The sequence below is a fragment of the Elephantulus edwardii genome, unplaced genomic scaffold (assembly GCF_000299155.1).
Source record: "Elephantulus edwardii isolate Elephantulus edwardi_28Jun2011 unplaced genomic scaffold, EleEdw1.0 scaffold00096, whole genome shotgun sequence".
NCBI classification, from domain to species: domain Eukaryota; kingdom Metazoa; phylum Chordata; class Mammalia; order Macroscelidea; family Macroscelididae; genus Elephantulus; species Elephantulus edwardii.
Window position 1 is genome coordinate 6,412,365 of NW_006399846.1, and position 25,241 is coordinate 6,437,605.

The following is a 25,241-nucleotide window of genomic DNA, read 5'->3' on the forward strand; positions in this document are numbered from 1 at the left end:
AGATGGACAAGAGATTGAGGTTGTTAACAATCACAGCTTGCTCAGATCCACAATCAACATTCTTAACATCAGCAGTCAGGAAATCAAAAGACGAATTGCATTGGGAAGATCTGCTATCATCCAGAGTGCTGAAGAGAAACAATGTCAGTCTAGATACAAAGATGAGCCTAATCCAGGCTATGGTTTTCTCAATTACTTGTTATGCTTCAGAGAGTTGGACAGTAACTAAAGATAACAGAAGAAGAATCAATGCCTTCAAGCTGAGGTGCTGGAGACGAGTCTTGAGCATACCATGAACTGCCAAGAAAACAAATAGGTCTGTCATGGAGAGTGTGAAACCACGTCTCTCCTGAGAGGCTAGGATTTTTAAGCTCCACCTCTCTTACTTTGGGCACGTGCCCAGGAGATATCAGTCCTTGAAAAAGGACATCATGCTTGGTGGATGGACAGTGCAGGAGAGGGAGGCCCTGGATGAGATGGATTGAAATAGTAACTAGGACAATGGGGGTTGGTGTGTCAGAATTAGTGAGATTGGCTCAGTACAGGGCAGGGTTCAGAGCTGCTGTACACAGGGTCGCTTTGCATCACATGCAACTCAATGGCACATAACAACAATAACATACTATGACAGGCTTGGAAGCAGGAGAGTCATCCACTTCCTAAACAACATGCATCTGGAAACTCTATGAACTTGGATAAATATCAATAGTTATAGAGGGGCCTCAGGCCTTTTGTTCATAGGGTCTCTATAAATCATGCTTGACTTGAAGGCAATCACTACCACCACCACCTCCTTGATAAACATGATCTCCTCAAACGCTGCCTTCTCTATTTTTGTGGCCCATTCCTCCCTTTTATAGGCCTCAGACTATAGGGCAAAACCCAAGTCTACTGATGTGGAGTCAGCTTTCATTCAGTGACCCTCCATTGGGTCTAAAGCTTTATGGAAAAGATTGTCTGTGTTTCTCCCACTGAGTGATTGGTGGATTCAAACTGCTGACCTTTTGGTGAGCAGCCCAATACTCTATGGTTAAGGCAAAATGTATACCTACTGGGTGAACAGAAGTTGTGACTTAGCAACGCTTCTAGACATTTCTTCTCTACACACAGTCAAGTCAAAAGAAAAAAATCCTTTCTCTACTTCTTCCACCTCACATTTAATCATCCTTGGGGAAATGGCTCAAAGGGAGATCCAGGAATTCCAGACAAGAGAATGTCACTCTGATGAAAATCATTCCCAGCTTCCAGCTGTGGGTGACTTTGTCCCCTAGCTTCCTTGCCTATTAAACACATGACAGGACATTCACTAATTGCTGGTAAATGAGGCCCTGAAGAATCCATTTCAAAAGAACCTGCAGCAAGATTGTCAAAAGAAGGAGACTGGCCAAGAGTGGGCCCAGCGCCCAGGATGTGGGGGGATGGGAATACAGCCATACTGGCCGAGCTCTGCTCAAAGCTGAGGCATCAAGCCTAGTATCTCTGTCAGAGATGCTGAGATTTTGGAGATGGGCTCTGAGATGTCCCAGAGCCTACCCCTCCTCTCAGTGCTGAGACTTTGGTAAGCACTCATCTCTTCTGTCATGTCTGCTCCACTCAGGACCCCATTCTTCTGGTTCTCCTCTGTCCAGGCTCCCATCCTCTAGGGTCTGAGCATAGCTTCCTATCTGGATGGCGTGATAGCATGAGAAGAAAAGAAAAGGACAAAATTGCATTCTGCTGTGCTCTCCAGCCTCTGACAGCCCCTCTCCCAGCTTCAGAATTTCTGTTTGTATTTGCAGACTAAACAAATCCAATCCGTCCCACACCATGTTTCCCAAACACTCACTGATCACTATTAATCAGCAAGCTGGTGATGCTGCCTGCCCATGTGAGCATCTTGTTAATGACAGGGAGAAGACTGCCAAACAGTCAGCTCCACTCTTGGTGGTGAATTATGGGGCCTGCCCAGACCAAGGAGGAAGAAGTACTGCTGAGAGTGTTCTGGCACAAAACAGAGGTCACTGGTGCTTGATAAGGGAGCTGAGCAGGCCCTCTCTGCAAAAGCCAATCCAAAGGGTCCACCTTTGGGCCCTGCCTCCTCCTTTCATCCCAGGATTTCAGAGAAAGAATTTGGGATGGTAGAAAACCTCTGAGTAAGGAAGGCTAGCTAGCCATCCTTTATATTAAAGAATCTGTGTGTCTCACCAGAAGTCATGGTATAGAAAGAGCCTACTAATGAAGCAGGAGAAATTCAAGTTAGGTATCCAGAAACTCTGGTGGCCTAGTGGATAAGGAGTTGCATTTCCAATCCAAAGGCAGGTGTTTTGAATCCCCTAGTCACTCCAAGTCAGAAAGAGGGACAATCTCTCTTGTGACACTTACAGCCTCTGAAAACCCATTGGAGCTATGAGTCTGTTCTGACTTCATGACACTGAGTTGAGTATCCAGAAGTAGCTCCCATTAGAAAGTTTTCAAAGCACTCTTCTAGGACAGGTTACTAAGGAAAGAAATATATCTACAATCTGTAAATCCTTTTCCCTAAATCCTCGGATCTGTCTGCACTGCTTATTTGTATTCACACAAGTTTTATTCTCTCTCAAGTAAAAAGAAAAAAATGGAAGCACTTAGTCTAGTATTTATCTGGTGACCTTTGTCATTTTCTTTCATATGGAAATGGAATTTTCTGGGTGTCCAATCATGGTGTTGGCCAGGCATCACTTGAATTACTATTAGGATCCTTGTCAAGAAACCCAAATTCAGGTACTATGATAAAACCTGGGTTGAAGCCTGTGCAAAGAGCTCTGCACACTTTTCCGAAGCTTTACTCCAAAGAGCAACAGAAACAAAGATGACACAACATCTCGCCTGGTACTCCCATGCTGGCATTCAATTCACCACGAATGGCAGACTCACCTCCCCAGATGCTTTTTGGCCAGGAGCCTCAGAACTAAATACAGACGCCACAACCTTCCCTGCAGACCCAATGCATAATGGTTTTATATGGAAAATCTTCTCAGGGAAAACTTGGTCCTCAGTCGGGTAAATGTGGCTGGTCTCCTGATTCAAGAAATAATTTAAAAGTCCTTCCTCCACCTTCTGGTTTCATATGGGGCTTCAAAGGAACCAGCAAAAACAAGCAAGCTAATGTGATTTATAAAGTTTCCAGAAAGGATCTGTTAAAAGGCAAAAAGGCATAGTGGGTAGGAAAGAAGCCTGAAGGGTCATTCCTAGTTCTGCCATTTACAAGCTATGTAACCTTGGCAAAATGAACCAGCAGGGACAATGGGGAATCTGGTCCTTGAAGTCAAAGCCTTTTATCTATAAAATGGGGCGAATAATAAGGCCACCCTGTAGGGCTGGCCTGGGAATAAATGAGTCAAGAAGACAAAATGTTTGAGACAGCAATGGCAGTATCACTACATCAATACAGAAAGAGTTTAGCAAAGGAGGGCTAGCTTTTGTTCCTAATTTTTGGAAAAAAGGTATCTTCCTCTTATTCTTAAAGGTGAAGCATTATCTATACGAGACACATTTTCTTCTTAAGATTCTTAAATATCATTCTAAGTGAAATGATATACATAAATAATGTACTTGGGACAGTGTCTGCTGGCAGATATTTCTACTCTCTCCAGAGTGGCCTGAGAGAACGCTGGAGGGTATTTAAAGGGGTGGCAGTACCCTTGTGACACCAGACAGCCAGCAAACTTCTTGCAAGGATGCTCTGCTCTGTTGCATCATTAACATAAATCCTCCCTGATGTGGTCTAAGACAAGCATCTAGACAGAAAAATTTCCTGAGATTCAATCAGAACATCAGATCTGGGCCAGGTCACCAAGCAAGCTTGCTGCCCTGCTTCCCCGGGAGGCGCTCACTGGTCTAAGAAGCACCTAAATGTTCCTGCCTGCCTAAGGACAGTGAAAAGCACAGTTTCCAGAAGGTTCTCTCAGCCTCCAGATTCTCCTGGGGGAAAAAAAAAAGAGTTTGAGCTTCAGGAGCAAGGATTGGGTCTACATTGGATTATACAGATTTATGGTCAAGATGAAAAAGAGAGGCTAGAATTCAAAGCAAGTATGATGGAGACAGTGTGAGTCAGAGACCTTGGGGTCACTGCACGTACTCATTTTAGGATAATAAAGAGTTAAATACATGACGCTGCCCCAGAAGACCGTGGCGTGAGAGTAGTACCAGTTTGCCCCCATTTAGCCAGCAACTCAGGAAATTTTACCTCATGGATCCCAAAGTGGGCGTAGGAGTCGAAGTAATAATCTCTTGAGGTCATCTCTTCTGGGTTGAGCAGCTTGGACATCTTGCCCCGTCCTGGGCAGCTGGGTTGGGTGGACACGTGATGGACACATTGCACAGGCTTGGGCGGGGCGACAGGCTGAGGGGGCTGGGATGGGGGACTGCTCACCTGAGGGTCAGAGAAGGGGGCTCAAGGTTAGCAGGAGCAACAAAGTCCTGTCCTCTGAGATTTTACTCCCCTTTGCTCCCCACTCCCCAAGTCCAGCTCAACTCAGCCACAGTAGTCTTTCCTGAAGTCCTCCTAGGTCCACTCAAGTCAGTTTGAGGGCTATGGTTTGTAGAAGCAACATAATGCTGGGCCCAAGCAGAGACGGATTTAACACCTTGTCATGGACACTGTAAATTGAATGTGTCTGAGCCTCAGTTTCTGGATTTATCAGATGAGAATAATAATGTTTTCCTTCAGAGGCAAGTGGTAAATATTCTGTAAAGGGATAGATAGATGTACAGCAAGCATTGCAAAGCAAAGCGTAGTTTAGCATAGCATAGCATAGCATAGCATAGCATAGCATAGCATAGCATAGCATAATACAACCTCCAGTGACTAAGAGAGCAGATTCCAGAGCTCAACTACCTGGTTTGAATCCCAGCTCTGCAACTTACAAGCTATATGATCTTGACCAAAGTTATTAATCACTGGGTGACTCAGTTTTCCCATCTCTAAAATGGGAATACAATGATCCCCAAATCCTAGAGTTGTCCTGAGATTTGAAAAATTAATTATTTGTGAAATGCTTAGAAAGAAGCTTGCTGAATAGGAAGTTCTCATTAGAGGAAAAATTAATTATAAATTTCACCTTTATGTATAAAAATCAAGTCTTTTTGTTGGGCTTCTCTCTGCCCAACAGGAAGCATCTGGCTGAATTAGGATTCAGCCCCTTAAAATGCAGACCTCTTTGATTCTGGTTCCCCACACTAGTTGTCTTACCTGCCCCTTTCCCCCAGTTTCTGATTCGTATTTCGCTCTGAACCTGAGCACAGTAGATGCCCAGGTCGGTGCCAGACCTCCTTCCCAGGCACAGGCCATTACAGCTGACTCCTGAACAACGTGGGAGTTAGAGGTCCACCTCCACCCGAATGTAGTAGAAAAGTCAGAATAATCAATTTCTAAAAACTGTTATATACCATTTACTGGAGACATGTCCTTCTCACAGAGTGATGATTAGCACCACAGAGCATTTTAACAGATCATCACACACTTGAACTCACCACAATAACAGCATGGGGAGAGAAAAAAAAATAAAAGTCTGCAGGTAAGTACACTCAACCATTCAGTCCCTGTTGTCCAGGACCCAACCTCATTGCTCTCTATGGGCTCCTCAGCCCTCACACCTGGTCCAGCTCTGCATCTACTGCACGGCCCTGACTGGTCTTCCTCTTCCACAAAAGGAGGCAAAGGGAGACAGAGCAGAGAGACTAAGTCGCTAGTTCCCAGTCAAGAGGCAAATCAGGGTGTAACTAAAACTTGTGTCCAGAGGGTCAAACTCCCCTGCAGAAGTGTACTTCTGACGCAGTTGCACCTTTTCTTCATAGAGTGTGGGGAACTGAGACATACAAGATACAGGAAAAAGCCTCAGAACAGCACAGACAGGACAAAACTGAAAAGGGCAGCCCAGAAGCACCTATTCAGGAATAGGTCCTCTGGGGCTGGGAGTCAGGGCTCCTGGGCTCTATCCTGGCTCTAGTAAAATGGAAAATACATAGGGTGAGACAAGTGACAAAGTATCTAAGAACGAAAACCCTTTTCTCAAAAACCCAGCTGTGCCACTTAATGACTGCATAACTTTGTGCCTCATTTTCCTCGTTATAAAATACAAATCTGATAGTTGTTGTGAAGTTTGAGTGACTTAGTATATACCAGGAGTTTAGAACACTGTGTAACACAGAGTAAGTGCTCTATGTTTATTTTTACTACTACTACTACTACTACTACTACTGTTGTTGTTGTTAAGTGCCATCGAGTCACAGGCGACTCATAGCGACCCTATGAAGGAGAGTCCTTGACGCTTGGGTGCCTTTCATCCTATCTCCAGGTTCATAGGGTTTCCAGAGGCAAGCTATTATGGAAGTGGATGCCACTCCTCCTTCCATGCTTGTTTAATCGGGGAGCTCCACCCCACTCTCAGTACGCATTGGGTAGCCAACCATTAATGCATTTGACACATCCGTGTCACAGGGTTCAGCCTCACAGCAACCACAAGTGAACGCGGTACGGCAACTTGTACACCAGGGCTATACGACCTAGAGGAATGTCTGAACAAAAACAATGAAAGACTGTCCTGAGGGCCGCGAACTAAAAGTCACCCACCTTTGTCTTGGTCACATCGTTTTCTCTTCACTGGGCCAGCTGATCTCTCTCTCTTTCTCTCTCTGTTGATGTTATTGTTGTTAAGTGCCATCGAGTCGCAGGCGACTCATAGTGACCCTGTGAAGGAGAGTCCTCGACGCTTGGGTGCCTTTCATCCTCTCTCCAAGTTCATAGGGTTTCCGGAGGCAAGCTATTATGGAAGTGGATGCCACTCCTCCTTCCACGCTACTACTACTACTACTATTACTATTATTATTATTATTATTATTCAGGGAGCTCTGGTGGTTTAGTGGTAAGAAGTTGCACTGTCAACCCAAAGGCACATGGTTCAACTCCACCAGCTACTGCCATGGGAGTTTCCTGCCTCTGAAAGCCCTCTGGAAGGTCAGCTACAAATATTCAACAATAATATTGCTACTCAGAAGATGTAAATTGTATCCTTCTTCTACACTTCTGTTTTATCAACTGGGAGCTGGATTAGCTCAGACTTACTAGCTACTTTCCAGAAACAGAAACGGGGCTCCTAGAACAGAAAAAGATCAGAAAAGATGAGTGATACCATCTCTTCAAGCACAGCTCCCCCGACATCGTCCTGGTCAGGGCTGTAGGGAAGCAGCTGAAGGGAGTGTGATGGTCCCATTTTCCTGGGATATCTAGGCTACTGCCTCTGGGAAATAAGCAGACTTCCCAGTTTAGCAACAATAGATTCCAGGTTGGAGAGATCCCGGGCTGGCTGGCAGAGGCTAGCGGGGCTGCCTCATTAGAATGCAGCAGGTGTGCCCACCCTCGGCTCGGGATGTTGGTCACGGTCTCTGGGAGGCTAAAAATAGACTATGTCAATTGCACACTCCTGTGCGGGCTGCAGAGTCACCTCTAAAGCCAGAGAATGCTCCATGGATGGAGCTGACCCCAATATTGACTCTATTTAAATACATTAAGCTGGTCTAGGCATCGTGCATAGTTAAGGTCACAGGGGCTACCAGCACCCCTCCTAAGCTGCCACTCTACTCCCATTCCAAGCTTCCCTTTTCCACGAGGCGCCCCGAGAGTCCTTCCCAAGCAGGCGATGTCAGTGATGGCTGCCACCTGCCAGGCACGACATTCATGAAGTAAAAGGCATGAAGAAATGATTGGATTTGGTGGCCCCCTGGCTTCAATAACTACAGGTCAGGGAATAAAGAGGTGGCCTGGGCCCTGCTCCCAGCTCCCTTCTCTCAGCCCAGCTAAGCTTTCTGCAGAAGGGACTGGTGGTATAAACAGTTCATGGACTCGGTTGCTGACCAAAAGTGGGAGATTCTAGTCAATCTCAGAGGTACTTCAGAAGAGAGTCTGAGCCAACTACTTCTGCAAAATCAGGCCTTGAAAACAGTGTGGAACACAATTGTACTCTCAGACAAACAGGATCATCATCTGTCAGAGTTAAAGCAAAGGCAACTGGTTGTGTTTTATTGGTTTATAAGCATATCCCTTCCCAGGAACCTGGAAGTAGAGGAAGGAGAGGATGACAGTGGCCACCATCACTGGATACCATTTCTTCATGCTGGAATGTTGTTCTTAATTCTACAAATACATGAAATACATGCTGCATAATTATCACAACAAGGCACTGTATGGGTCTGGTAGAAGAAACAAAAAATGTTTTTCAGAAGAAGAATAAGACCCTTAAACAGCTCACTGTTAGATGGAATGAGGCTTCTCTACAAGTTCAAGAACAGGAAAAATCTACCTCAATTAAGTCAGGAAACCCTGGGATGGCTGGGAGTGGGAGGAAGGTGAGGAGTTTCTTGGAATGGACTTAGGTAGGTGGAAGATTGTGACAAGGGATTCCAGGAAGAGGGGACCGCTTTAAAGGAGCTCTGAGGAGCAGCAAAGCAGTGAGCTTGTTGGGGAACAGCTTGACAGAGAGAGTAGGAAACATAGTTGAATGGAAATTATGGCCAGGCTTAGAGGTTGTAATTAAATACAAAAGACAAAATTAAATACAATGAGGAGCTATTGCCTGTGGCTTGGTGTTGTGGTTTTTTTTTGTGTGTTTTTTTTTTAACCAGAGAGTTCTATGGTTGAGCTCTATTTTAGGAAAATTAATGTGGTCACAGTGGACAAGTAACTGTGGTAACCGGGAGGGGGCAAAGAGAAGAAAGGTTAGAGAGATTGGGATTGGGGAGACGTGCTATGAATTTATGAGGCTATTTTCAAAGTCCAGTCAAGAAATAATGAGAACCTGGACCACTGTCGTGTTTGAGAGGGCTGCTTGCCAGAGAAGGGGATGACAGAGAAGCTGTAGTTGTTGGCAACTAACTGAATAGAAAGGAGTTGGAATCAAAGATGACTTCAACATTTCAAGCCTGAGTGACTAGGAAAATGGTGGTGACATTAACAGAAATAAGCAAGTCAGCAGGAAGAGCCGTTTAGGGTGGGAGAAAATAATGAATTTCAATTTGGATATACTGAGTTTGAAATGTCATTGAGTCATATAAGAAAGAAAAAAAATGTCTGGCAAGCAGACAATATGCAGTCCCAGTCAGGAAGTAAAGTAAACAAAAAAAGAAAGGGGAAAAAAAAGATAGATACATTTTTAACACAAATGACAGACAATAGTTATTATCTTTAATAGAGTTGTTGCTGTTGTTGTTAGGGGCCCTTCTAAACCAATAAAATATGAACATTAAAATTTAACATTGGGTAATCTCCTCCTGTGGGATTTACTGCCTCTGAAAACCCGCCAGAGGGTCAGCTATGGGTCAGTTCTGACTCGATGGTACACAATAACAACAAAAGGTCATATAGCCAATTGATAAGAGAATAAATACAGAGCACTAATATGCAGCAAAAATGTAGAGCCTCATCAAAAATCAAGTAAATTCAGAGTAAGAAAAAAAGTTATTATTTGCCAATATCAAAGAAACCTTTCTCCCTCCAAATCAGAAAAATGAATACTTTAATACACTTCCCCAAGCCCACGGGTTTCAGGGTAGGAGTGTGTTTCATTGAGTTTCAATGGCTGATTTATCCGAAGGAGATGGAGGCTTGAGTGAGGCTTACTTCTCAGCCACCTCTGGACAGATTCCAGTCTCTCTCCTTTTAGTTAAGAGTCAAGCGCTTAGCCATTTGTACTTCTTAGAACTCTTCATAAACTTCTAAAGCCCCAAAACCAAATCCAGTGCCTTCAAACCTATACTGAATCCAGGCGACCTTCCACTGTGTTTCAGAGGCTGTAAATCGTTTCAGGAAGAGACTGCTCACTTCTCTCCCACAGAGCAGGTGGTAGATTCAAACCTACAACCTTTCAGATAGAAACTCCATATACTACCAGAATGCTTTTCATAAACTACAGGAATCTGAAAAGGTAGAAATTTCTGGAAGGCAGCTTGGTAAAATGCACAAAGGTGTCAATATTCTTTAGTTCTTTAATTCCATTTCTAAAAAAATAATTTATCCTAAGGAAAGAATCATGGATAATCATAAATATAGAAAATTATATGACAGTGCTATAATGCAAAAAAAAAAATGAGTCAACCAACATGCTCCAAAATTAACTCAAATAACTATAGTGCATTCACCGAACACCAGGTTATTCGATCATTACGAATACTGTGTTTATAACAAAGAAATCTGATCATTATAAACTGTTATTTGTTGTTGTTGTTACATATTGTTGAGTGGACTACGACTCATAGCAACCCCATGAACAAGAGCTGTGAACCCCGTCCTATCTTGAGCCAATCTCGCTGTTTCTAATACACCTGTCCCCATTGCCCTGGTTGCTGTGTCAATCCATCTCATCCCAGGGTCTTTCTCTCTTGTGCTGACCCTCCACCCCTCAAGCATGATGTCTTTAACCAAGGACCTACATACAACGTGTGCAAAGTATGTGAGATGGCGTTTCAAAAATCCTTGCCTCCAAGGAGCAACCAGGCTTCACTCTCTCTAGGACAGACCTGTTTGTTCTCTTGGCAGCCCATGGTTCAGTACTCTTCTCCAGCACCACAGCTCATGAGCATCAATCTTCTGTCATCTTTTGTCATTGTCCAGCTCTCTGATGCATAAAAAGCAATTGGCAAGACCATGATCTCGCTCATGCTCACATTAGTGAGACTAAGTAATCAGACTCAGACTTAGACTTAGTCTCTACACTGACAAGGTTGATGTTGCTCATTAACACTCTTGAAAGGTCCTTAACAGCAGACTTTCCTAAAGCAACTCATCCTTTGATTTCCTCACCGATGGTTCAAAGTGTTGATTGTGGATCCAAGCAACGTGAATTGTTAACAACTTCAGTCTCTTGTCTAGCTGTCATGATGTTGCCATTTGGCCCAGTGGTGAGAATCTTTGTCTTTTTGGTGTTGAGCATCAATCCATATTGAAGAATGCAGGCTGTGATTTTCTGTAGCAAATGGTTCAAGTCTTCCTCAGATTCAACAAGTTGTGTCATATTGCAGGTGGCTTCCTCTAATCCTGATGCCACATTCTTCTTCACAAAGTCCTGCCTCCCTAATGATCTGTTCTGTATATAGATAGAAAATGTAGGGGGGAAAGGAAATATACCTGGCACACTCCTTTCTTGATTTTGAACCATGCAGTGTTTCCCTGCTCTGTTCTGACAACAGCTTCTTGGTCTGAGTATAGGTTTCACATGAGCACAATCAAGTGTTCTGGGATTCCCATTTTTCTCAATGCTGGCCACAATTTTTTGTGATCCACATAGTCAAACGCATTTTACATAGTCAATAAAACACAGGCATTTTTCTGGTACTTTCTGCTTTTAGCCAAAATCCATCGGACATTGACAATGATATCCCTAATGTCATGGCCTCTTCTAAACCTAGATTGTATTTCTGGTAGGTCTCTGTTGATGTACTGTTCTAGGTGTTCTTATAGTTCTTTTTTTCCTGTTCTAGTCAGATGATCTTCAGCAAGGTTTTGCTTGAGTGTGATATTGGTGATATTGTTCGATAGTTTCCACACTCTTTTGGATTGCCTTTTTTGGGAATGGGAATAAATATGGATCTCTTTCGGTCAGTTGGCCAGATAGCAGTCCTCCAGATTTCTTGGCACAACCCAGTGAGGACATCCAGGGCTGCCATCTGTTTGTTGAAATATGTCAATTGGTATTCCATCAATTCCTGGGGCCTTCCCCCCTTCCCAGTTCCCTCAAGGAAGCTTGAATTTCTTCCTTCATCACCATTGCCTCTTGGTCTTTTATTATTTAGTGAAATTGTTCTGCATTAGCCTATTCTTTCTGGTACAGTGATTCTGTATATTCTTTCCATCTTCTTTTGATGCTTCCTGGACCGTTCAATATTCTGCCCATAGCATCTTTAAGTATTACAACTCGAGGTTTAAGAAATGCCAAACGAGGTTGGTCCTTTTGATTTTCTGACTCTAGCTCTTTGCACATTTCATTATAATACTTTGCTTTGTCTTCCTGAGTTGCCCTATGAAATCTTGTTTAACTCTTTAACTTCCTTATTTCTTCCCTTTGTTTTAGACTTTGTTCAGTGCTCTCATGCAATATTCAGAATCTCTTCTGACATCCATCTCAATCTTTTTCTTCCTCCTCTGTCTTTGTAATGACCTCTAGCATTCTTCATGGGTGATATTCTTAATATTATCCCACAGCTCATCCGGACTTTGTTCATCAGTGTTCAAGGCCTCAAATCTGTTCTTAATATGGTTTTCAAACTCAGGTGGGATAGACACAAGGTGATATTTTTGTTTTTGTGTATTTGTTTTCATTTTCTTTAGCTTCAATTTGAACTTGCATATGAGTAGTTGATGGCCCTTTCCACAGTCATCACCCAGCCTAGTTTTCAGCTGATATTGAGCTTTTTCAGTGTTTCTTATTTAAGGGGGACAATTAAGAGAATGGACAGAGCAACCTCATTTTTAAAAAAAATTGAAGCGTGGTTCTGCCCTTACGGAAAGCTCTAGTAACCTAGTTGGTAGAGAATTGTGCTGACAACACAATGGCAGGTGGTTTGAATGCACTAGCTGCTGTGAGGGAGAAACAGGGACAATGTCTTCCTGGGTGATTTACTGCCCTTGGTAACTTGCTGGAGGGTCAGCTATGAGTTGCTTCTGACTCAACAATAATGGGTTTATTTTGTTGTGTCTTGGGGGGTTTCTTTCCTCCATGTTTGTCTGTTGCAAAGAGGAAAGGTACTGAAATCAGCAGTGACTGTCACAGGATGTTGGGTTGTGAGCACACATTGACTGAGATGCCCAATAACCACAGCTTCAACTCTCTCCATCTCCAGGTGCCTTCCCACTCATTACTATCGATTCCTCTAATCCTACAGTGTGTGGGAACTGTGGTAGTTCTGGGCCTGCCTCCTCTGTTCTGGGGTCCTGATTATGGCAACTCTAGTTGCCCTGCTGCCTTCAGCCTTGTCCTGGTGTGAGGCTTGGTACCTCCATGTACTGATGGGGTCCAGAAACACAGATAGGACCTTGCCACTTCTCCTCCTAAGAGCTTTCCTAATGTCATCTGCTTTCCTGACCTGTTGAGTCTCACTCTCTTGTTAGGATTTATACCTTTTTCTTCTACTCTTTAAAAATTTTTTTTTTCTTTTTGAGAATATGCACAGTGGAACATACACCAAATCAACAAATTCTATATGTATTCAAATTTAGGGACAATGATTATATTCTTCAAGTTGTACAATTATTCCCATTTTATTTTACTGACTTGTTCCTGGTCTACTAGTATAAACTGACTGCTCCTTAAGGTCTTAATCTTTTCAGTTGCTATTGTCAATTTGATCCCATATAGATAAACCTTGAAAAAGCACAGTGTTCAAGGCAGGTGTTCTTTACTAGTAAGCTAGTACTGTTATTTGGTTTAAAAAGACATCAAGGGTTATTTTGGGTTTAAAGTTTAAAGAGTGCCTCCACTCTTCATGCCTATTGTTGATCAGGACCTTTCAGATACTGTACTCTGCCCTAAGGCTTGGTCTTTTTCAGGGACCCAGCTGCAGAGTTTGCCTCCCCAGTAAATAATCTGCAATGTTTCTAGCCTATTCTGTTCCCCTGGGGTAAACCTGACTGGGCCTAACTAAATACTAGGGTAAGGTAAAAGCCATGAACTAAGAGGATGACAGCTTCCTGCAGAAGGAGTCATTTGTAGATGCAGCCAAGGTGCTCCTTGGATCTAAGGATAGTGACATTTTGTCTGACATACTTGGAGCATGTTGTTAGGAGGGGTCCTTGGAAAAGGACATGATACTGAGAAAGGTGGCGAGTCAGCAAAGGAGGGGAAGACCCTCAACAAAATGCATTGACCAGTCACTGTAACCATGGGCTTGAGTGTATCAAAGAGGACAAGGGTGGCACAGGATAGAGCAGGGTTCAGATTCACTGTTAGTATGGTTGCTATGAGTTGTATTTGACTTGACAGCATTTAACCTCACCAACAGGACAAAAGGAGCCCTGCGGATCTAGTGGTAAGGAGTTACAATGCCAAGCCAAAGCTGGGTAACTTGAATCTATCAACTGCTCTGAGAGAGAAAGATGGGCAATCTCCCCCTGTGTGATTAAAAGTCTTAGAAAACCTGCTAGAGTCAACTATGATTTGGTTCCAACTTGATGACAATGAAGGGTTTTTACAACAGATAGGTAGGAGTTCTACAGGTCAGATAGGTAGAAGTTCTCCAGGCAGGGGTAGGGACTCAGGAAAGCATTTTTATCCTGTGACAATGCGTTTTATAGGTTATGTTGTTATGTGGCAATGAGTTTAGACATGATAGTGGTCATAACCAACACTGAGGGGAACAACAGTGTGTGCCAGGCACTGTACAAAGCACTTTACAAACATCATATCATGAAAGCCTCATAATAACTCAGTGAAGCACCAACGTTTCCTGTCAATGGAAAAGAAGCCACAAAAACAAACAAACAAACAAACAAAAAACAAAAAAAAACCATTTACACAGGTCTTTAGTGTTACTAGTTAGTTTTTTCTAAGTATTTCATCTTGTGGTTGGCTCTTATGCTTGTTATTATATGAAAATAGACACTGACTAATCAAAGCACCACTTTGAAAAAGTAAAAAAAAAAAGTAGGAGGCAGTCCATGATCTCAAGTCCTACCGCACAGATATAGGAATCAAGACAGCATGGTACTAGTACAGCAACAGACACATAGACCGATGGAATAGAATCAAGAGGATTATCCAGAAAGCAACTCCTATACCTGTGGTCAGCTGATGTATTTTGTGCCTCTGTGCTTTTCCTTACACTGGTTTTGGCCTGGAATTGACTATGCTATCTCTCTAGTAAAGGCAACACAAAAATTAAAGCCTCTGTGAAAGTTCTTCCATTGCCCTGATTAAGATTTTCCCCTTCACTGTATTCTCTGAGCATGTTGAGTGTATGAAAGCATTTATCAGAATTTGGAGGGGGGAAAAAAAGTTTTAAAAAGCTCAGTCATTTTCCTGAACCCAGAACTAGGAAGTGACAAAACCAGGATACCACTCAATACCTGTTTGATTCCCAAACCTGTGTTCTGAACAAAGCTACAGTTAGTTCAGTTCAGCCCCCTAAACCAAAACGCTCTGTCACTGAGTTGGTTCCAACTCACAGCAATTGAGTTTCCAAGGCAGTAAATCTTTATGGAAAGAACCTGTTTCATTTTGGCTGGTGGATTTGAAACACGGAACTTTCAGTTAGCAGTCCAAAACATAATGCACTGCACCACTAAGGTTCCTTAGTTCAGCACAATCAAGCTTAACCAGCTACTGATAAGGGCCAAGCAGGACCTGCATTTGGAACAGGAGGACGAAGCTGGTTCAAGCAGGAAGCCCAATCTTAGTTGGGGAAAAGGGTCCACTAGGGAGCTGTGAGGGAGCTCTGGTGGCCTGTGATAAGAAGCTGCACTGAAATCCTGAGGGCACACAGATCAAATTCACCAGCTGCTCTGTGGGAGAAAGATGGGCAATCTCCTGTCATGCAATTAATTGCCTCTGATAAACTGTCAGAAGGTCATCTATGGACTGGTTCTGACTCCATGGCACGCAACAACAGGAACAACTACGGAACTCTGTCGGCTTAGAGTTAAGGAATTGTACAGTCAATGCAAATGTACACAGCCACCCTGAGGGAGAAAGACGGGTAAATCCTATGCAATTACTGCCTCTGAAAACCTGGACCAACTATGGGTAGGTTCTAACTCGATATACAACAACAAGCAGCAACTAAATAGAGGATTGTACCTCAGTGGCAGTTAGCATTTCTCCCAAGTGACCACATTTAAACAGGTAGTAGGCTTTGCTTACTGCAATGCAAATGTAGGTGGAGAACGTGAGGTCTGTGTAAGGAAAAGATTTGCTCAGGATCACAAGAGCAAGTCCAACGTAGAATTAGAACTGAAGCCTCTGAGAAAATGAGAAGGAATGGTAGGGGAGAGGAGAACTGGCTCTGAAAAAGGAGAGAGGAGATGATAGAGATGTACACGGGACAGGGTTCGAACTAGTGGAGGCAGCCAGCCAGGGGCAGAATGAAGCCAGTGTGCTGCTGCACCACGTGGCAAAAGCCAACCCTGGCCTATCAGGCTATAAATGGCTCTTACTGGCACTAGCCCAAGCTGTAAAAATGATTTTCATGAGAACAAAAAGCTCCAGTGAAAAAGAGCCAAATCCTGCTCTGCTCTCCAAATGTCAAAAGTGCTTTTCCTAACCTGGTTGACTGTCCTCAGCAGCAGCCTCCCCAGCCTGGAGGCCCCCGTGGAGGGAGACAAGGAGGTCTGAGGGCAGTGGGGATGGCCTGAGAAGCAAAGGGTGGAACAGGAAGAGGCAGGAGGAGTGGCAATTCCAGCCCAGGTCTCACACCTTCTTACCCCAGGTGCCTTCACCATCCCATTTCCTTCCCCACCTACTCCCACCCCTCTCAGACTCTGGTTGAGTTCTTTCTTCATCCCCATATTTACTCATAAGATTGTTCCTTAAACTGTAGTCCATGTGGCTGACAACCACATACAGAGTGAGCTCTTCCAGAACCATCTGTCTGCCTTTAGTTAGGTACCAGAGCTTTTCACAAAAGGAGAACATTCTACTTCAGGAATGTCAGGCAGCAACAAGACAAGAAAGAGCTGGGCTGGGAATTGGGATCCCTTCAATCCACGAATATCATACCACAAAATTACCTTTGTTCCAAATGGATCCTGGCTCCACTCTCCTGCACCCATGTTTCCTACCATCTGGGTGGAAATATGGGTCCCAGAAATGTAATCTTAAAGTCACTCTTACCCAGAAGGAAGTACTGAGCTAGTGCAGCATGTTCTAGTACAGTTTGCTAGGCTGGGTCAGAAGCCCTGGGGGGTCTGGGGAAGTCTACTAGTTTATCGCTGGTCCTGGAAAAATTGTGCTGTGCTCTTATATATAATCCTCCTTTAAAGACTACCTGTGAGTTCCAGTTCATTCCCCATAGTCACGTCAGGACCTTCACTAGAATTAGACTTCTTAAAGGCACAGCCACTCCCTACCCTTAAGAGTAAGGCCAGCCACTGACATGTGTTAGTTGGTATCACCTGCTGTCATTCGCTTGGATCTTCCTGTTTTGCTGGGTCTCTGACTATAACTTTGATATTTGAAAAAATTCTTCTACGAATCAAATCCCTATGCACATCAAAAAACTCCAACAGGGTAAAAAGGAAAGCCATAGACTGGGGAAAAAATATTTGGTAATGATATATCTGATAAGGGACTCATATCTAAACTTTATAGAATACTCAAGCATCTCAACAAGAAAAAGATAAACAACCTAAACGTAAAATGGGCACGGGCTATGGACACTTCAAAGAAGACATTCAGATGGCAAAAAAACACATGTAGAAATGTTCAAAATCCCTGGGTCTCAAACAGATGCAAATCAAAACAACTATGAGCTATTATCTCACCACAGCAGCAATAGCAAAGTTCAATAGAGCAGCAAACAACAAATGCTGTTGAGGTTGAAGAAAGATAGGAACCCTTATTCACTGCTGGTGGGAGTGTAAACGGGTGCAACCTCTATAGAAAGTGGTCTGGCACTTTCTCAAAAAGTTGGAAATAGGAATACCATTTGATCCAGCATTCCAGGACTTGGAATATACTCTAAAAAAACCAGAGCCACAATTCAAACAGATGTATACACAACCATGTTAACTGCTGCATTATTCACAATAGCAAAGAGATGGAAGCAACTCAAATGCCCATCAAGTGCCCATGAACAAATGAATGGATAGAAAAGCAATGGTATGCTCACACAATGGAATACTACGCAACACTGAAAAATAATAAGCTCGTAAAACATTACACACCATAGATTACTGTGGAAGACATTATGCTGAGTGAAAGATCTCAGTTACAAAAGGACAAATATTTCATTACGGCAATGTTATAAAGCAGGACTGGCATGGGAGGTTTGGAGGAGAATTGGAAATGAGTCAGTAGATAATGAACATTGCATTGGAACTGATGAAGGAAACAACTGTTAAAAAGGGATATTTGATTAGGCGTTATATGCATGACAACAGTTCTGAATAAGAAGTATGTTGCAAAGTGGACTAGGGGAGGGGAGGGAGGAAATTTCACAACAATGAATGAATTTTTAAAAAAAAAATAAAGTGAACTGGAGGGGGAAGGAAGTGGGAAGGACAAAAATATACAATAATGAATGAATTAAAATCCAACTTTTCTGTGAACTTTCATTAAAATCATATTTAAAAAAATTTATTGGAAAAAAAAAAAGCCAAGGGAGGACCATCCTCAAGTATGACTTCATATCCTTGTGGTCAAGCCGTCTCCAAGCCTGCACTGTCTGGAGTCTCCTTCTCTCAGTGCACTCTAACAGCTCTTTTTGGTTCATTGCTCAGTGGATGCCACTAGAAAGGACTGTGAGGACTGTTGGCTGATCCAGGGCTGGCAGGAGTAACTGGGTCAGTAGTTCTCAAAGCATGGTATCTGGACCACCAGCATCAGCATCTTCTGACAACTTGTTAGAAATGTAAACTCTTGAGACTTACCCAAAGCCACTGACTCAGAGTCTCTGGAATGGTTATTATTAGGTGCCATCAAGTCAACTAGGACTCATAACAACCCTATAAATGACAGTCATAAACCTGGTCCTATCCTGATCCATTAGAGCCCATTCTTAGTGTATAAATCCATCTTGTTGGAGGTCTTCCTCTCTTTTGCTGACCCTACTGTTATACTGAACTTTGTGCCACTGGTGTGTCCAATGTCATCATGGTTACCCATGGTGGACAGTGCTTGGTAGAACTCCCAGATTAAGACATGCTTGGAACAGGATGGGCATCCACTTGCTAAACAATGTGCCTTTAGAAACTCTATGAATATTAGAGAAATGACAATAGTTGTACAACAGGGTTCAGATCTTTTATTCATAAGGTCGCAATGAGTCATATGTGACTCCACGGCACTTAAAAACAACAACAACAACCTTCCCAGACACAATAACGTTTCCCAAAGATTAGGCTTTCCTGATAATTCTCATGCATCTCAGAGTTTGAAAACCACATGTTAGGCTGTTAACTGAAATGTCAAAAGTCCAGAGTCAGGGGTCAGTCCATGGGAGACATCTCCTGTCATAAAGATTCACACCCTCAGAAAACCAATGGAGAGTCACCGTGAATTAGAAGAGATTTGACAGCAATTGGTTTGGCTTTGGTTTCTAAGGGTTTAGCCCTTGACTGCAAAACAAAAGGTCAACAGTTTGAATACAGCAGTGGTGATATGGGAGAAAGATCGGTTCTGTAAAGATAGCCTAGGAAATCCTGTGGGATAGTTCTAGTCTGTCATTTAGAGTCATTGTCAGCCAAGAGCTACTTGATTTGTACACAGAAATCTTCCACAGAGTAGCTACTTCTTCGAAAAGTGTTCCGTGAGCAGATAAGCAAGGCCAAATTAAATTAAAGAGATTTCTTATACATAGACATTTTGGGGGGATCTGAGTGAAAGTTTACAGAATGTTTGGGTTTTTTAAATCCAATAATTCATACACATTTTGTTTCATGCCATTCATCATAATGTCTAATCACTCCCTTATTGCACAGTGCCTTTACCTTCACTCACTGAGTGGCTATTAACTATTTATTAATTTTCACCCCCCTCCCGCTCTCTTCTCCTTTCTGATAACTGTCCGAGAATGACTCTGGATGTAAACTTGGCGTTAGCTTTTTAAATAATTGTTCTTATGTACTGTCGAGTTGGAACCAACCCATAGCTGAGCTCTGGCAGGTTTTCAGAGGCAGTTAATCACACGGGAGGAGATTGCCTATCCTTCTCCCATGGAGCAGCTAGTTGTTTCATAATTGTCTTAATAATTGTCCTCTTGTGACTGATTTCTTTCACTCTATGTATTGTCCTCTAGATTCATCCATGTTATACAGTGTTTCTCAAACTATTTATCAACCTTCAGCATTGTATAGTAAATACTTCATTGTGTTAAAGCCCCATAGTTTCTTTAACCATTTGTCTGTTGATGAGCACTTGGGTTATTTCTATCTCTTTGCTATTGTAAGTAATGCTGCAATGAACCTGGGTGTACATTTATCAGTTCATTTATAGATCAGGACAGGGAAGGGTTCAGAACTGCTGTACATAGGGTCACTATACATCGCAGCGACTCAGTGGCACATAACAATAATAACATACTATGACAGGTTTGGAAGCAGGAGTGGCATCCACTTCCTAAACAACATGCCTCTGGAAGCCCTATGAAATTAGATAAATGTCGATAGTTGTAGAGGGACTTCAGGCCTTTTGTTCATAGGGTCGCTATGAGTTGTGCTCAACTTGAAGACAATAAAAAACAACAGCTCTTATATCTTTAGGATAGGGAGCACTGGTGGCCTAAGAACGTGGTTCCAATCCACCAGCAGTTTTGTGGGAAAGAGATGGGCAATCTCCTCCAGTGTGATTAACTGCCTCTGAAAACCCACCAGAGAATCAGCTATGGGTCTGTTCTGACTTGATGGTACACAACAACACATCTTTAGGTTATATGACTAACAGTGGGATTGCTGGATCAATACATTTTAAACTTATTAAAGAAGAGCCAAACTGCTTTCTGCAGTGGTCACACCATTTTACATTCCTATCAGCAGTATATGAGAGTGTCAATTTCTACACACCCTTGCCAGCATTTGTTTAGAATTTAACAACTGTTGCTGGGGAGAGACAATATCTCACCATTGTACTTATTTAACTACAAGATTTTTTTAAGTCCTTTATTTTCCCACATGAACTGTGGAACTCCAAGAGGAAATCATGACGCCTGGTGCTATTGAATTCGTGACTGTGGCAGACTTTTTTTCCTGAGAGAGCTATATACATTTCTGGAAATTAATGTCTTGAGGAAAAGAACTTGAGAAACTGATTTAGAACAATGTTTCTATACCACAGTTTCTTTCAATTACTGTAAGTTGCTTTGAGAAATGCAGGCTCCCAAAACCTACCCAAGACCGATGGAATCAGTACCTGTGGGAGTGAGATTTAACAATCTGTGGGTTTATCAGGCTCCCCAGGTGATGAGTCCCTGGTTCAGACAACTGAGGATATCTGCCTGCCTTCTCCATTCCTATCTGACCCTCTTGGCACCTGACAAAGGGCTCAGATGCCAGCTGACTCTGCCTCCTCTGTACTCCTGAGATTCCCAGACAATGTCAGAGTTGGAACAAAGATAGCTTGAAAAGAGCCAGCTAGACGTGCAGAAGGCGCATATACTCTACTCAGCCATACAGAGAAAAGACATTCTGATACATGCTACAACATAGATGAACTTTCAAAACATATGCTGAGTGAAATAAATCTAACAAAAAAAGACCAATTGTAGCACTCTAGTTATGTGAAATCAAAAGGGCCAAACTCACTAAGCATTTGCAAGCTGAAGGAACTAAAGAACAAATGAAAGCCTCGAGTTGCAATACTTAAGGATGCTTTGAGCAGAATATTAAATGATCCAGGAAGCAGTGAAAGAAGATGGAAGGAGTATACAGAGTCACTGTACCAAAAAGAATTGGCTGACAGAATTTCATGAACATTTTATAATCAAGAGCATGTAGTAGGGACGTGGGAATTGTATACTAATGAAGGAATTTTTTTTCTCTCTCTTCGGAGGGGGAAGCGAGCTGGTGGGGAGGGGTGAGCAGGGAGAAGAAAAGAAAAGGAAAAAAAAGAGCATGTAGTAATGAAGAAGGAAGTTCAAGCTGCTCTGAAGGATTGGCAAAAAACAAGGACCCAGGAGTTGACAGCATACCAATTGACATATTTCAACAAACAGATGCTGCCCTGGATGTTCTCTCCAAGTTGTGCCAAGAAATCATGAAGACAACCACCTGGCCAACTGGCTAGAAGTGATCCATATTTGTTCCCATTGCAAAAAAAAATGGTGACCCAACACAATGCAGAATCAATAGCATTAATATCACATGCAAGCAAGATCATGCTGAAAATGATCCCAGAATGACTGAAACAGTATATCAGCTGAGAACTGCCAGATGTGCAGACTGCGTTTAGAAGAGGCCATGCCACTAGGGATATTATAGTCAATGTTAGATGGATCTTGCCTGAAAGCAGAGAGTACCAGATGAATGTCTACCTGTGTTTCATTGACAAAGGCATTTGACTGTGTGGATCATAACAAACTGTAGCTAATTCTGAGAAGAACGGGAATCCCACAACACTTGATTGTGCTTTTGTAAAATCTATACTTAGAACAAAGCAAGGAAAACTACATGGTTCACAATCAGGAAAGGTGTATGCCAGGGATGCATACTATCTCCATACCTTTTCAATCTATATGTGGAACTGATTATCCAGAAGCCTGGGCTTTATGAGGAGAAATGTGGCATCAGGATTGAAGGAAGACTCATCAATAACCTGTTTTATGCAGATGATACAACCTTGCTTGCCGAAATTGAGGACGACCTGAGGCATTTGCTGCTGAAGTTCAAGGACTGCAGCCTTCAATATAACATTGAACCTCAACACTAAGAAAACAAAGATTCTCACCACTGGGCAGATTGGCAGCATCATGATAGATGGTGAAGAGATTGAAATTATTAACAGCTTTAGTTTGTTTGGCTCCACAATCAACACTCTTGGTACCAGCAGAAAATCAAAAGATTAATTGCACTGGGAAAATTTGTGGTTAGGGACTTCTCCAGAGTACTGAAGAGCAATTATATCAGACTAGCGACTAAGATGTACCTGATCCAGGCCATGGTCTTTGCAATTACTTGTTACGCATCAGAAAGCTGGACAATGACTAAGGAGGATAAAGGAAGAACTGAAGCCTTTGAGCTATGGTGCTGGAGAAGAGTACTGAGTATGCCAGGAACTGCTAGAAGAACAAACAGGTTCTTCTGGAGAGGGTGAAACCAGGCTGTTCCATGGAGGCAGGAATTTTAAGGTTCTGTCTGACATACTTTGGGCATGTCGCAAGGAGGGACCAGTCCTCAGAGAGAGATATCATTCTTGGAAGAGTGGAGGGACAGTGCAAGAGAGGAAGACCCTGGATGAGATGGATTGATTCAGTGATTAGGGTAATGGGTCAAATGTGTCACAGACAATGAAGTTGTTAGCTCAAGACAGAGCAGGGTTCAGAGCTATTGTACATAGGGTTGTTTTGAATCACAAGTGACTTGATGGCACATGACAACAATGTTGTTGATGATTGCCATCGAGTTGAGCACAACTCACAGCAACTCTATGAACAAAAGACCTGAAGCCTTTCTGTAACTATCATTGTTTCTCCAAGTTCATAGAGTTTCCATAGGAATGTAGTTTAGGAAGTGAATGCCACTGCTGCTTCCAAACCAGTCTTAAACTGGGAGCTCCACCAAACACTGTCCACCATGGGGAACCGTTTTGGCATTTAACACCCCAATGGCACAAGCATTAGCATCACAGCAAACCCAGATTACCTCAGTACAGCAAATTAACAGAAGAGTACTATATGACTTAGAAGACTGTTCCTCCAAAATATAGCAGCCCTAGTCTCACTTAGCAATGGTTAAGCACTGTCAAGTTGAATACAACTCATTAGTAACCCTAAGAAAAAGAGACCTGACCCTGTTCTATAACTCACATAATTTCTCTATGTTCATAGAGTTTCCAGAGGCATGTGGTTTAGGAGGTAGTTGCCACTACTGTTTCCAAACCTGAATCAATCTGGGAACGCCTCTAAACATTGTCCTTGATGGGTAGCCATTATGGTGTTTGACATACCTGCGGCATAGTGTTCTGCATCACAGCACTTCCAAGTTACTTCAGTAAAGCAAATAGACAAATGACTTCCGTACCACTTAAAAGAATGTTCATCCAAAAATTAATTCATTTGAGCAGCCCTCGGGCTCTGTGGTATTTTTAAAGCTGGTGGTAAGAAGCTGCACTGAAATTCTAAAGGCATGCAATTCAAATCCTCCAGCTGCTCCTTGGGAGAAGGATGGGCAGTCTCCTCCTGTGCAATTAACTGTCTTGGAAACCTCAAGAGGATCAGCTATGGGTTGGCTCTGACTCGATGGCATACAACAATAGTTATTTGTAATATATCAAACATATACATATATATACATATACACATACACACACACACATATATATGCTGTTGTTGTTATATGCCATTGAGTCAACTCTAACTCATAGCAACCCTTTGTACAATAGCCCTAAATCCTTCTCTGTCCTAGGCCAACCTTCCTATCTCTGACACACCTATTACCATTACCTCAGTCACTGAATCAATCCATCTCATCCGGGGTCTTCCTTTCTTGCATCGTCCCTCCACCCTCCCAAGCATGATGTCCCTCTCCAAGGACTGGTCCTTCCCTGCAACATGCCCAAACTATGTTAGATGAAGCTTCAGAATCTTTACCTCCAAGGAGCAGCCTGGTCTCATTCTCTCTAGGAAGAATCTGTTTGTTCTCCTAGCAGTCTTTGATATATTCAATACTCTTCTCCAGCACCACAGCTCAGAGGCATCAATTCTCCTTCTATCCTCCCTAGTTATTGTCCAGCTCTCTGATACATAACAAGTTATTGCAAAGACTATGGGCTGAATCAGGCTCACCTTAGCCTCCAGACTAACTATGAATAAATACGTTGTTTTTATTTGTCGTCAAGCCATACCTGACCCTCCAGAAAGATTTTACTGGCAGTTAATCGAACAGGAAGAGATTGTCCATCCTTCTCACACAGAGCATCTGGTGGATTCAAATCATGTGCCTTTGGGATTGCAGTGCAGCTTCTTATCATTGGGCCATATACATAGTCTCACTCTCTCACTCACTCACTCTTATTGGCCAGGAGTTGAAATCAACTCAGAGCTGACCCCTTTTCAGCTTTACAGTGACTGTAAATCACATAGGAGGAGACGGTCCATCTCTCATGTGCAGACACCAATGGTTGGGTAAGCAGCACAACTTTGTACAGATTTGGCCACCAAAGCCGTGTGTGTGTGTGTGTGTGTGTGTGTGTGTGTGTGTGTGTGTGTGTGTGTGTAGTTAGGAAAGGTAAGCAAAAGAGAAGAATATCCTCAAGGAAATGAACTAACAGCACAGTGTTACAGTGATTGTAACACTGAGTTTAAGCATATCATGAAGATGGCACAGGATAAGTCAAGGTATAGATTTGTTGTTCATGTTGTTGTTGTTGTTGTTA

At 42.7% G+C, this 25,241-nt stretch overlaps 1 protein-coding gene across 1 annotated transcript in view; it reads right to left on the bottom strand.

Moving 5' to 3' along the window:
* The window catches only part of PRMT8 (protein arginine methyltransferase 8), a 168,832-nt gene that overhangs the window by 77,483 nt on the left and 66,108 nt on the right, over window positions 1-25,241 (bottom strand). The window contains exon 2 of the mRNA XM_006891302.1: window positions 4,205-4,390. Coding sequence (XP_006891364.1) covers window positions 4,205-4,390 — 186 coding nt within the window. The remainder of the gene's footprint in view (window positions 1-4,204; window positions 4,391-25,241) is intronic.